The 12,673-nt window shown below is 40.0% G+C and overlaps 1 protein-coding gene across 6 annotated transcripts in view; it reads left to right on the top strand.

Annotated features, from left to right (window-relative positions):
- Positions 1-12,673, top strand: part of dgkh (diacylglycerol kinase, eta) — a 134,317-nt gene that overhangs the window by 33,850 nt on the left and 87,794 nt on the right. For 5 of the 6 annotated variants that reach the window (XM_037976157.1, XM_037976155.1, XM_017431817.3 and 2 more), the window contains one exon: positions 5,702-5,782. The exons of the other annotated variant lie outside the window; for it this stretch is intronic. In XM_037976157.1, the coding sequence (XP_037832085.1) occupies positions 5,702-5,782 (81 nt within the window). The remainder of the gene's footprint in view (positions 1-5,701; positions 5,783-12,673) is intronic. 6 annotated transcript variants of the gene reach the window in all.

Below are 12,673 nucleotides of genomic sequence, written 5' to 3'. Positions count from 1 at the left end.
TAACTTTCGTTTTTCTTCCTGTGCCCTCTGTGTTCCTTGCGCCATCTCTCACTGTCCCTCAGTAGTTTTCCATGCCAGCCTAACTGAACCATCTGCACCTGTTCCAGATTAGTAATCTGTCACCTGTGTCAGTCCATATAACTTGTTCTTCAGCTTCCATTACTTACTGGTTCACTGTCGCAGAAATGCACTGTCTTGGTTTTCCTCCTGCATCCATCCTTGTGTTCTCTGTCATTATTAAGTTTTTGGTTTTAGTTTCTGCTGCCTTGTCAGCCCTTTGTTTTCATTTATTAATAAATCCATTTTCTTTGAAGCTCCTCGTGTCATCCTGCATTCTGGGTTCAACCAACTCTCCAAACCTGTCACATAAAAAAGAGCAAACCAAGAGTATCAGACTGGCAATGGTTAAATAAGTGATGACAGCTGAGACTAATAAACAGGTGTGACTGATAAACTATGGGCAAGGATGATAAGAACTGAAACAATAATAACAAAAAGAACAAAACAACAGCAACCAAAAAAAAACCAAAACATGAATCATGACAACAGTCACACATTGGAAAGCCAACATCACTCATTTCAGTTAGTAAGTCAACAAATGTAACCTGAAAGTCTTTTTGCATCATTTTTACACAAAAAGGTACCATATTCTCTGGCTACAAGCTTGTCTAAGTTGGACTGAAATACAGAAGGCATGTGTTCTTTGGTCAGAAGGGTCAACTGCTTGAGAAAGACCATTCAGGCTCGTATCAGTGAAAGTTGCAAAAGGCAGTGTCTGCGATGGGAGGCATATTTGTGCTAAGGTTATGATTGCAGAGGTATATTGGAAGTTTTGGAAAGACATACACTTCCAGGGTTTCCCCCAGAAAAGAGGGTAAGCCTGGTGGTAGGTGGCCGTTCGCTGGTCACATTTACAAATAAATTAAATTAACATAAATGAAAAAGTGCAAACAAGGCACCAACACACAACTCACATCAACGCAATGAATAACAACAGAAAACAGAGAGATGCTGTACTGTACTGTGCTTTTTGTGGCACAGGCTGCATGTTGGATCACTACATGGAACAACAAATCAAAGCATATCTAATGCTGAATTTAATAGCATCATTTTGCTGTTAACAAGAATAATATTTTCACTAAATACAAACCATGCTTACCATATTCAGTCTTGTAAAGCCACCTGCTGAATTTCAGCTTAACTAACCATTTTTGGTTAAACCCGCTGCTCGATGTTTATTACTGAGGCTCTGACAACCTGCTAACTCCAGGTAGCTGAAGGAGGCTCAGCCTCAGGGCTCATTAGAGTCCCGCAGGACTCCGTGAACAGCGCTCGGACCTGAGCGCGCGGAGGTGGTGTTTATACTGTACTTGGAGCTTACGTCGGTGCAGTTTTCTCCGAAATGACAGGGGGCAGTACACTACGTAACCAGTGGAAATACGGTAAAAAGAGAGCAGATGGTTGTCACATCAAATATGGCTGCACGTATTCAGGAGGAAGAGCTGTTGTGTTTCTGGCTGTGATACAGAGAGGATGTTTAAACTTAAAACATTCAGTTTGACTTTCATGGATTTATTTGCTTTACTTGTGATTCGCCCATCATAGGACAAATATTTCTTCCCTCTGTGGTCTATAAACGCTCCTTTTTATCGACTGCAGCAGTAATCTCCTTCCATGAGTTTTGAGTTGTTTGATTATCTCTGCGATCTCTTATAGAGGGATCATATAAATGCTGATACAGGCGAACCAGCTCCGCTAGAGCACCGAAATTATCCATTTGAATGGAGCGTGGCACATGCGGTCCACACCAAGTCACTTCCAACAAGAGGCCTTAAGATAAAGTATGCATGCTTAACTGTCTGGATCTGGATGGAACATCACAAAGAAAAGACTGACAGCTTTGACCACAGAGTATTGAGCAGTCCAAAAAAGAACTGATAGGTTTCTCTTGTATTCCTGCAATAGTGTGCATCCTAATTTCCAAATAATCAAGAAGCATCATTAAAGGAACCTTATTTTTACTTTCTCATCACAATCAAAAATCCTTCCTTTGTATTTGTGTATGTTAAAATGCAGGTGTAAATTAACAAAAAACCTTACAAAACAGGTTTTATTGCATTTTTAAAAACTCTCAAACTCTTCTGTGATTTTAACTAGATAAGTAAGCATGAAAGATCTCTCTATCAAATCCAGAGAGTTGTTTTCATCTCTATAGATTAGGGCCAACTGTCCTACATGTTTATTCACTCTGATGTTTCCAAGGCTGCCTGGGCTGGCTGTGCTGTCCTGCACTTATTAATCCTGACCATTGATTCTTCAGGAAGGTGTTATCTCAACAGCACTGCAGCTCAGGTTCTTCCTAGCATAGATGAGTTAATAAATCTCCCTCAAACTAAAGTGAGCTCAGAAACTAAATCACTACAAATATAAAAATAAAAATATCAACATTTCCTTTTTTGTTTGTTTGACTCATAAAAAGAAGTGTTTGCATTTGTCTCTTCCTCAATCAGCTGTACGACCAGTTTTTGAAAATCAAAGCTATTTTTATGTGCACAGCTTGCAAAACTGTAGTCTAGGCCATGCATGTTATTTTGTTGTCTCACCATACACACACACACACACAGATACACATGCAGTTGGCCTGTAGCCCTTTGAGCTCAGCTGCATGCCTTTTGCACCACAGTTCTGTCAGGATATGTGTTCCTGTTTGTAGATACTGGCTCTCCTCGCTGTCTGGCTCCAGCTCCTCCACCACACGAAAATTCAATAAAATATAGTAACATCCACCATCATGTCACTCACACTATTCTCGTTTAGCCACAGAGACAAAACAACAGGGAAGGAGAGCTCTGGCTGCAGTTGAGTGTTGTCATGGAGTGGTTTTGTGGTGAATCGCATTTCCTGGCAGATTGAACAAATGAGACTTCCTTTGGAGCTAAAAAAGGCTCTCATTTTTATTCTCCAAGATTTCTGTGCTGATAGGGTTTGCTATGCTTGTTTTTAGGACCTTATTAATGAAATGACAAAAAATTCCCCGAACATATAAAAAGGCCTAACGGAAATGGTGACTCTTTTTGTTTGTTTGTTTTAATAATTGTTTATTCAATAAGTTTTTGTTTTTTTTATATTTTAAATGAGGAAACCGTTCCTGCAAACAAAATGATCTGATATGGTTTAGGAAACATAATTCTACAGATAAACTGCCAGAAATTCAAAACATCCGTAGGTAAGTAAAGTTTATACATGTCATTTTTATCCAGAAAGTAAAAACTGGCATGAACTTTTCAGTAGTATAAATCAAACAAGGGCTAGTGCAATCCAGAAACATCTTCTCGCTGTAAAGCATTCTGACCTGCTCCATCTGTTTGGATTGAGCTTCGCATAGTTTTATAATGAAACTTTTCTCAACGCAAACAGAACTAAGCCAAGAATCACCTCTACCACACTGAGATTTACTGGGAAAAGAGTCTTATGGACCTGTAATGAACTGGGGACCAGTCCAGGGTGTATTCTGCCTCTTGCCTGTTACCCTATCCCTACCCCTGTGACCTGGAACAGGGTTAAGGAGGCACAGAAAAATAAAGATAATGGAATCCTTTAAACCAAAGTGTCAGATTTTTATTACAGCATTGTGTTTGTGTTTAATGTCACAGAAATAACAGAAGGTATCACCATTATATAAACTTTATTATGGACCTGCAGGGAGGATTTGGGATGGTTTTGGGATGTTTAACTGCAGACAGAGTTGGTAATCGTAAACCAACATGGTTATCAGTTCTGCAGTGTTATACTAAACCTTCAGGAAATCCCTTATTAGTTCTCAATTTTGATATACGGAAAGAAACTAAGCCCCAAAATACCTTTTAGCAGTGCTGTATTTCATAGCCACATTAGGTACATTAGCTCAGCCCCATGGAAGTTGATGGAAGGGTTTAGATCATAAAGATAATAAATGTACAACTGCACCAAGGATGCTGTCAAATCCTGTTCAAAACAGATACAAATTCTAATCCAGTTACATTGAGTTAATTCTATCCAATTAAAACAAGCCAAATAATACAATACAATCATATTCAATAGGTTACAAAATGGCAATCATTTAAAAGCTAACGTAAAACAAACCAGAAGATTGCATTAAAGTGCACTCATCCTTAACAAGCATGGTGCAGCAGGCGACAGTGGAAAGGAACAACTCCCTTTTAACAGAAATAAACCTCCAGAAGAACCAGGCTCAGGATGGGTGGCTACCTGCTTCACCTGGCTGGGGGTTGTTCTGTCAACCCCACCACATAACAAGTTTTTTAAAGGGGACCTATTAGGCTTCCTTGAACAAGTTGATATTGGTCTGAGGGCTTTACAAAACATGTTCGATACATTTAACACACAAAATCATTCTCAGATATTGAGATTTTACCTGATCAGTTCTGCCTGTTTTGAGCTCATTTCAGAATGAGCGGCTTTAGGGCTACGTCACTGTTATGCAAAGAAGCTGCTGTTGGCCACGCCCCCCAACTCAGAGTCCCGTCTCAAAACATAAAAACTCTTTGAAGGAATAAACGCTGCAGATCTGACGCACATTTATATCGTTATTAATTCAAACGCTGAGGATTCTGACTTTGGCACATGGGCACTTAGCGGTTCTGAACCGACATTTGTTGAGTCAGACACTGGCAATCAGCGGTCCGAACCCCGACTGGCAGCGGGTCGGGATACTGGCAATCAGCAGATCCAAACCTGAAAAGTGTCCGGATGGCCGCCCGGTAAAGATCAGTTTTATTTTATTTTTTTCCCAACTTTTCTTCTCTTTTATTAACATAGTTCTAATGTTAGTTTAGACAAACCTGTCATGACTTTAACAGAGACGTGTTTCTGGGACAGGTGAGCTGTTCAAACTACAACTTTCTTTGGCGATATCACAGGGACATTACCATCAAAAATAAAATGAAGCCACACAGCTCTGTTCTCTGTGACTGGGAGAACATGGATGCACACATGTTCTATATTACATTTTCCTTTTCCAGCAGACATTGTTCAGCAGTAAAACCAGCAGAACTAATGTGATGGTCTTCTTGTAATGAAGTGGGTGGAGCTTCAATTGGGTTGCCAGGTGAGGGGCTGGGCTCGGTTTAGGGTTGCTAGGTAACGGGGATTGTGACGCAATAATCCTGAGGTTTTTGAAACAGGTCGTTTTGCAATTCTAGAAGCAGTAGATACCTAAATGGAAGTACAAAAACATGCAAACAGTGTTTTTTGCATAATAGGTCCCCTTTAAATTCTGAATATGTCTGTATTTTGCATTACATGATACTCTAGCAGGTTGAAATTATAAAATAAGTAAAATAACTACTTTAAAAAAAGAAGTAAAAAAACTGTTTATAGGCACCAAAAGTGTTGCATGTCAAGATAGATTGTTGACTTCATGTACTTTAAAAGTCAAAACAGTTTGGAAATTATTAGTGTAAACACAGCATGCTGTTATTATTAGAAGTATCCAGCAAAGTTGTTTGTTTATATGTTGTCACTTATGCAATAAAGTTTCCTTTAAGCTTTGTTTGCTGCAGCCATAGTGTCATCGTTAACAACACACTCATTCCAACCCACTGTGTCAAAAATCATGTCAAAATGTTAATTTTGTTTTGCATCTTTCTGCTCTCTTCTTGGGACTTTTTTTCTGGTCATACCTGATCCTCCTCCTCTGCAGTCCCTTATCTTTGATGAAGTGGACCTATCAGATGCAAGTGTTGCAGAGTCCAGCACAAAGAATGTCAACAACAGCTTCACAGTGAGTGTTTTTTTTTTAGTTTTTTTTTTTTAAACTCTTTATTTAACATTTTTCATTATTACAATGAAACATAAAATACACCGAACATGGGGCAGTGACTCATAGTTGAATAAGAAAGAACATTACTTTTTTTTTTTTTTAAGTTTTAATGCACATATACATACTCAGTGTTACATGGGAAATGACAGTCAAAACCAGACTAACAAATGATGTAGCAACATAGAAAGGTTAGAAGTAAAATTCTATATAAGCTATGATTCAACTGTATAATCATATAATGAAGACAGTACCTTTTTTTCCTAATGATTTATTGTGTTTTCTTTGAGTTTTAAGGTCCCTAGAACCTTTTTAGTTTATCTACTTTTATCAGTTGTTAGGAAAATGAACCCAGAGGGCAGACTCATTTCACAAAAACAAAACAAAAAAACGACTAATAATAAACAAAGAGAAAACAAAAAGCTGATATGGCAGCAACACTAATAACAAAAGACTTACACAAAGGATCTCAATGAGGCTCAAGGAGAATAACCTGACTGTGGTGCAGAAACCAACAGCAAATAAAGAATGAACCAGCGACAAGTGAGTGACTAGAGACTGAATATAAAGAACTGTGGGTGAGTGGGAGATGAGCTACAGCTGATGAGAGAGATGATGAGGAACAGGTGCGGTGGGCATGGCAGGCTGACTGAAAAACTACCGATTTGAGGGCAGGTGAATAGTGGCACAGGGAACACAAGGAGCAAAAATATACAATAATATAAATTTACATGAAACACAAAGATGACAAAAACAAACAAGAAGATAAAACACAAAACTAATCATGAAACCCAAACATAGAAGATCACAAAAACAATCAAATCCTGACACTTTTGGGCTTCTCTCGGGACATCATAGACCAGTATATTGTAGTGAAATAGAATAGAGGGCAACCTGTACTATTTTAAATGCAAGTTTCTCAAACTTTATTAAGCTAATTAGATACTTATATAATTATTATACAATGTAAAGAGAGAGTGTTTTGTCTAGGGATCTTGCTATGCATGGGAAATTTTGCTTTGCATCGGAAAGTTCACCCTAAAGCGGGGGTCGGTAACCTCTTTGGCTCTTTGGCGCTGCCCTAGCGGCTCCATGGAGCTTTTTCAAAAATGTTTGAAAATGGAAAAAGATGGGGGAGATAAATATATTTTTTGTTTTAATATATGCCTCTTTTACACGGACCCTAATTCAGAAGTCCGGCTCTACTCCACTCCACTCGGCTCGGCTCGATAAAGAATGCATCGCGTTCACACCGGCAGAGGAACGCCTCCTCGTGTTGCAGGGGGCGGGGCTGTGGCGCGGGGTTGCGCTACCAAAACTTAGCGCAAGTTGTGTAAACAACAGAAGAGCTATGGACAACGTTGGCCCTGTGTTGTTGCTGTTTTTTAAACTTATGGGGATTCTCCTGAGACTTCAGGAAGAGAGGCGCAGTGGAAGAAATGCTCTGGATGCCGAGATTGTTGCGCGGAGTAGGACAGCTGTTATCTGCCGGAGATTTCAGGCTTTACAGCGCCTTCAGCTGGGGGACAGACGGCATGAACGTTGCAGGGTAAGCTAACGCTGTTGTTTATATTCCTACCTTCGCTCTTTATGCTTGCATCTGGTCACACCCACGACCAATGAGTGAACAGGAGCTAAGCTAGCGCCGCCCACGAAGCAGGGCCGGCCCGGCTGGCCTGACTCCGAAGCAGGTATATTAGCCTATCAGATAGGCTAATATAGCTAATATAGACACATACAGCATGTGTTGCCTTCATTATAAGGCTTATATAAGGCTTTTAATTTTTTGCAGCTCCAGACATATTTGTTTTTTGTTTTTTTGGTCCAATATGGCTCTTTCAACATTTTGGGTTGCCGACCCCTGCCCTAAGGGGTTGGGAAAGGATATTTCGGCTGATTGCCAAAATCGTATTCAATACTTCATTAACCAAAGCAAGAGCTTTGTCACCATAATCAAAAACTGTGATCTGGTTGCCTCCCTTTAGAGTTTTTTCTGGTGCATCCCACTGGGAGGACACCCTGGGTCAAACCAAGAACTCTCTACAGGTACTATACAGTATATCCCTTTTGGTGGCTTGGAATTACCCTGTTATCCCTCATTAGGAGCCAGACAGCATTGCTAGCAGAATGTCTTAATTTTCTACCATAGCAATAGGAGCTCAAAGCTGATAAAAATGAGTGAAAGTGTTTCTGCCCTTAAATGTAGACACTGTTTCAGTGTATAAACAGGGTGCCTTTTTTGAGTAAAAGATGTGTGGCCTAGCCAGGTTTTTTCTTTTCTTTTCTTTAAGGTATAATTAACATTTACCGAGAGAGGACAGTGTGCTTATCAAATAGATGGCATACTGAGATTTAATCTTACTAATCTCACCATATTGAATTGGTTTGACTGGTTGTTGAGTTCATATTTTTGAGGGTCAAGTATGTCAGAATTTTAAAAAGCTGTGACTTGGGTTAATCTGAGTCAGTCACTAAAGTGATCTGGTTCACTTGAGTCACTTGAATGATTGTTTTTGTCACATGTCTCCGTTGGCACTTAGATGGAGTTGCAGTCTAGAATGTACCCCTTCTCATCTGCTAACTGCTGGAAGAGACATTAGAGTCTATAAATACGGTGGCCCAGAGGGGTCAACAAAATGCAAAGGCCACAACAGAACACAACATAAAAAGGTCATAAGACAACAAAAGTCACATCACAAAACCAAAACTACAACACAACACAACAAAAGCCACAAGTCAGCCGATGTTAGCTCTAACGTCGGCTAGCTTGACTGCAGACGTTAGCTGCATTTTCAGTTTGTGACTGTGAGAGGAGCTGCTGTCTGACTATAGTTCTTTATAAAGCGGTGATAGAAATTGAAAAATCCTAGAAAACGTTGGAGTTGCTCCCAGTTCTCTGGTGTAGGCCATTCAGCGACAGCTTAAATCTTTCCAAACCTGCCCACTCTCAAAAATGAGTAAACAAATAAACAAACACAAAGTCGTCCACAAAATCCCATAACACATCGTTCACCAGGGCCTGGAACCCTGCGGGAGCGTTAGTTAATCCGAAGGGCATCACTAGGTACTCAAAATGACCTAACAAAGTCTTGAAAGCAGTCGGCGCAATATTCCTAGAAAAAACAGGGCAGTACGCTACGTAACCAGTGGACATACGGTAAAAAGAGAGCAGATGGTTGTCACATCAAATATGGCTGCACGTATTCAGGAGGAAGAGCTGTTGTGTTTCTGGCTGTGATTCAGAGAGGATGTTTGAACTTAAAGCATTCAGTTTGACTTTCATGGATTTATTTGCTTTAGTTGTGATTCGCCCATCATAGGACTAATATTTCTTCCCTCTGTGGTCTATAAACGCTCCTTTTTATCGACTGCAGCAGTAATCTCCTTCCATGAGTTTTGAGTCGTTTGATTATCTCTGTGATCTCTTATAGAGGGATCATATAAATGCTGATACAGGCGAACCAGCTCTGCTAGAGCACCAAAATCGTCCATTTTGATTGGAGCGCGGCGCGCGGTCTGCAACAAGTTACAAAAACTAGAAGGTGCACGACCACGAGATGGACAGTACGATTGCGTCACTGTTGGCGCACGCACCCTCGCGTGGTGAGGTAGATAACATTTTTGGGGGGAGCGGGTGAAAAAAAAAAACGTGTATAAAAAATGACGTATTTATAATAAACAAGTGGAGCTTAGCCTGGGGGCAGGGTCGCCAAAGCCTGGCGGCCCGCCAGGCTTATAATACACTGGGGGAAACCCTGCTCACCATAGATTGTTGTGGATTCCTGTTCAGGGTTGCAATCAGATCGATCAGTTTGGTGCAGCTTGGCTCAAAACTCTGGAATTTAGAGCAAAACCTAGAGCAACAGTGTGACGTCTGACTTTGCCACACAGCCATTGCCACACCCTCCACCGAAACCTGTCAATGCTGAAGGTCAAGTTACACCAACATGTCTTCTGTCACTGGACACATTTTCATGTTGTTTAGGTCAAAGGTATCAGATAATACACTTCCTATTGTCAGGGGGCGTGGCTTAAGTGATGTCATGATTTGACTATTGAGTATTGTAGAGGATCGGGTATGGATCAATCACTGAAGGTTTGGTGTCTCAGTGAGTTTTTGTGTAGGAGATATAACAGTTTTGTGTTTCATAGCGAGATGTGAAACTTTGAGCATGCATGAAAACTCACCGTTTTGATAACTTTTATTCGGTCATGCCTTATGAGCAAACTGACCAACTTTAAAATCAATCAATCAAAATCTCTAGGAGGAGTTCGATCAAATGTGGAGGCTGTCAACGTCCAAAATGGGGTAAAAATCTGACCTTTGATCCAAGATGGTCGACTTTCTGTTTGGTTTAAAGCCTGGTTGCAAGAGAGTTTTCTGTAGGTCTTGGTGAATTCTACAAGTACACCAAATTTCATGCTTCTACAACAAAGCAAGGTCAAAGTGGAGAGTAGTTTGAAAGCTGCCAGGTGGCGCTGTTGAGCTGTTTCTGTTGCAGTTTTTGCAACAACCTTAAAATACGTAATTTTCATGCACGCTGGATGCGTCTGCCAAGTTTGGTGAGTTTTCATATACGTTTAGGCCTCCAAAAAGCCAATCCATTTGACGGTAGTATAATAAAGAAAGAAAAAGAAACTATGATTGCAATAGGCCTAATAAAACAACCCGCTTGCGTTTTAGCATAACTTCCGTTGTGGCTTATGTTGTTGTGACCTTTTGTGTAGTGTTCTGTTGTGGCTTTTGCATTTTATTGACCCCTCTGGGCCACTGTATATAAAGTCTAATATGAAATATGTTTCTTAAAGAGAGCATTCCTCTCAATTTTTTTCTAGTTAAAGTGTCAGTCCTTGTTACATATAAAGATTTTTTTTATAGTGTTTCCCAGCATAGCTTCTTATGTGTGTGTCACATGCTTCTCATCAGGACATGTCCTCTGGAGGAAACAAGTGATGCTGCTGTGAGTGGATGCTTGGTCTGGCAAAAAAATCAAGCGGCTGAATGTGCTTGACAGATGGAGGGAAATTGACATGCGGATTATGATTGACAAGAATAAAAACAAAAAGTAAAAGACTTTCTGGTTCCCTTTGTTTTCCATAAATAATTCTCCTCTCCAGGGATGTTGCTATAAAAAGAAAGAAAGAAGAGGAGGAAGGCAGAGGAGAAGTGCCCTGCGGAGAGCACATGGCTATTTTTAGCAGCACCTTGAAATGTTTCACTGAGTGCCTATGTTTGTGCTGTGTTATGACAGTGATCGTAACCTGATGGGTCTAAAACCTTGGAGCTGAAGTTTGATGCAAATGGTTGTGACCATTTGGTCGTGGTTTCATGGAATGTCATACTTTGAATAGATCATTATGTGTTTTGCTGTCATATTTTTGCTGGTTATGTAAAGGTTAAATAAATCCAGAAGAATGCCCTTGTGAGCATTCTGCTGAGGTGCTCACAGAGAGAGAGGGAGGACACAGAGAAGGAAGAAAAGGAGATGGGAGCGAGGAAAAGAAAGACTGAGCTACAAAGAGCTAAAAATAGAAAAAAATGCAAGGATTTCTGAGATTAAAGAGCATGCTGAATGTATTATTGGCAGGTAGTGACTGCAGAGCAGCTTCAAAACCGTGAGATGGAAGAGCTGAAAGGAAATCCTGGAGTGATGTCACTTTGCTACTGACAGTTTTGAGACAGTTTTGTTCAGCTGGTCTGCCCCCTCAGGAGTCATCTGTGGAGGTTGGTGCTTCTTGGTTTGAAAAGTTAAAAGTCAGTGAGTCGTGTCAGTGCAGACGCTTCACGCTGTGTGCACGTTTACGAAGGTTTCCTGCACATGTCTTCTCAGGGTGTTAAGTGTGAAATTACTGACATCTTCGATGCACCAGCAAGCCTGAGAACAGCTCTGAACATGAAACAAAGAAAAAGAAAAAATGTTTTACTCTTATTCTTTTATTATTTATTGGGAGGTGTGCTTGTTCTGTCCCATGTCTGTTTTCATCTTTATGGAAGATGCAAGATTGGGTGCACTAATGGTAATTATGGGTAGGAACCTTTAGGCACATCATACTTCGATTTGATTATGATTCAGAGGATTGCCATGTGATTATAAAACAATAATTGGTGCTTCAAACAAAATCCTAGGCATAAATTCTCTCAGACCTAACAGAAACAAAATATTTTACTCTAAACTACAATATAAAACAATTTTCATTCAAACACGATTTAGGAAACTAACTGAACAAAAATTAAGTGAAAATGCTGAGTACAAGGACATCATTTTCTGTAGCAATGGATGTCTGTGCGTCATGCCAGAGCTATCTTACAGACTTTCTTCTGTGTTTCCACAACTTTGTTTTTGGTTCTGTCATAGAGTCAGGTGATGCAAACAAGCCATAAACGGTCCAGGTGCTGCACTTCACAGTTCCACCATTTTCTTATCTCAACAGGACGTTTTTAACATGGAATAATATTCAGATTTTGGCATTTGTACAGATTGATTAAGAATTGTTCATGTCAACATTGCAATGCATTGAAAAATAGATTGTACCCTAGTGTTGGGTGATATAACGATACATATCGTGGGGACGATAGAAAAGTGTCTATCGTGAAATATTTTCTTCTATCGTTTCTATCATAATTGTATCAATGATTCATGTAAATATTTCGTAACGTAGGCTACGGCGAATGTATCAGTGTTGTCACTTTGCATACATTCAGTTTATATACCGTATTTTCCGGACTATAAGTCGCAGTTTTTTTCACAGTTCGGCTGGGGGTGCGACTTATACTCTGAAGCGACTTATGTGTGAAATTATTAACACATTATTATATCATTTCACATGTTATTTACACACTAAACCGCAAGAGGG

Source organism: Kryptolebias marmoratus, linkage group LG6 (genome assembly GCF_001649575.2).
Source record: "Kryptolebias marmoratus isolate JLee-2015 linkage group LG6, ASM164957v2, whole genome shotgun sequence".
Lineage (NCBI taxonomy): Eukaryota > Metazoa > Chordata > Actinopteri > Cyprinodontiformes > Rivulidae > Kryptolebias > Kryptolebias marmoratus.
The sequence above is the reverse complement of the archived record's forward strand: the minus strand, read 5'-3'. Positions and strand labels throughout refer to the sequence as shown.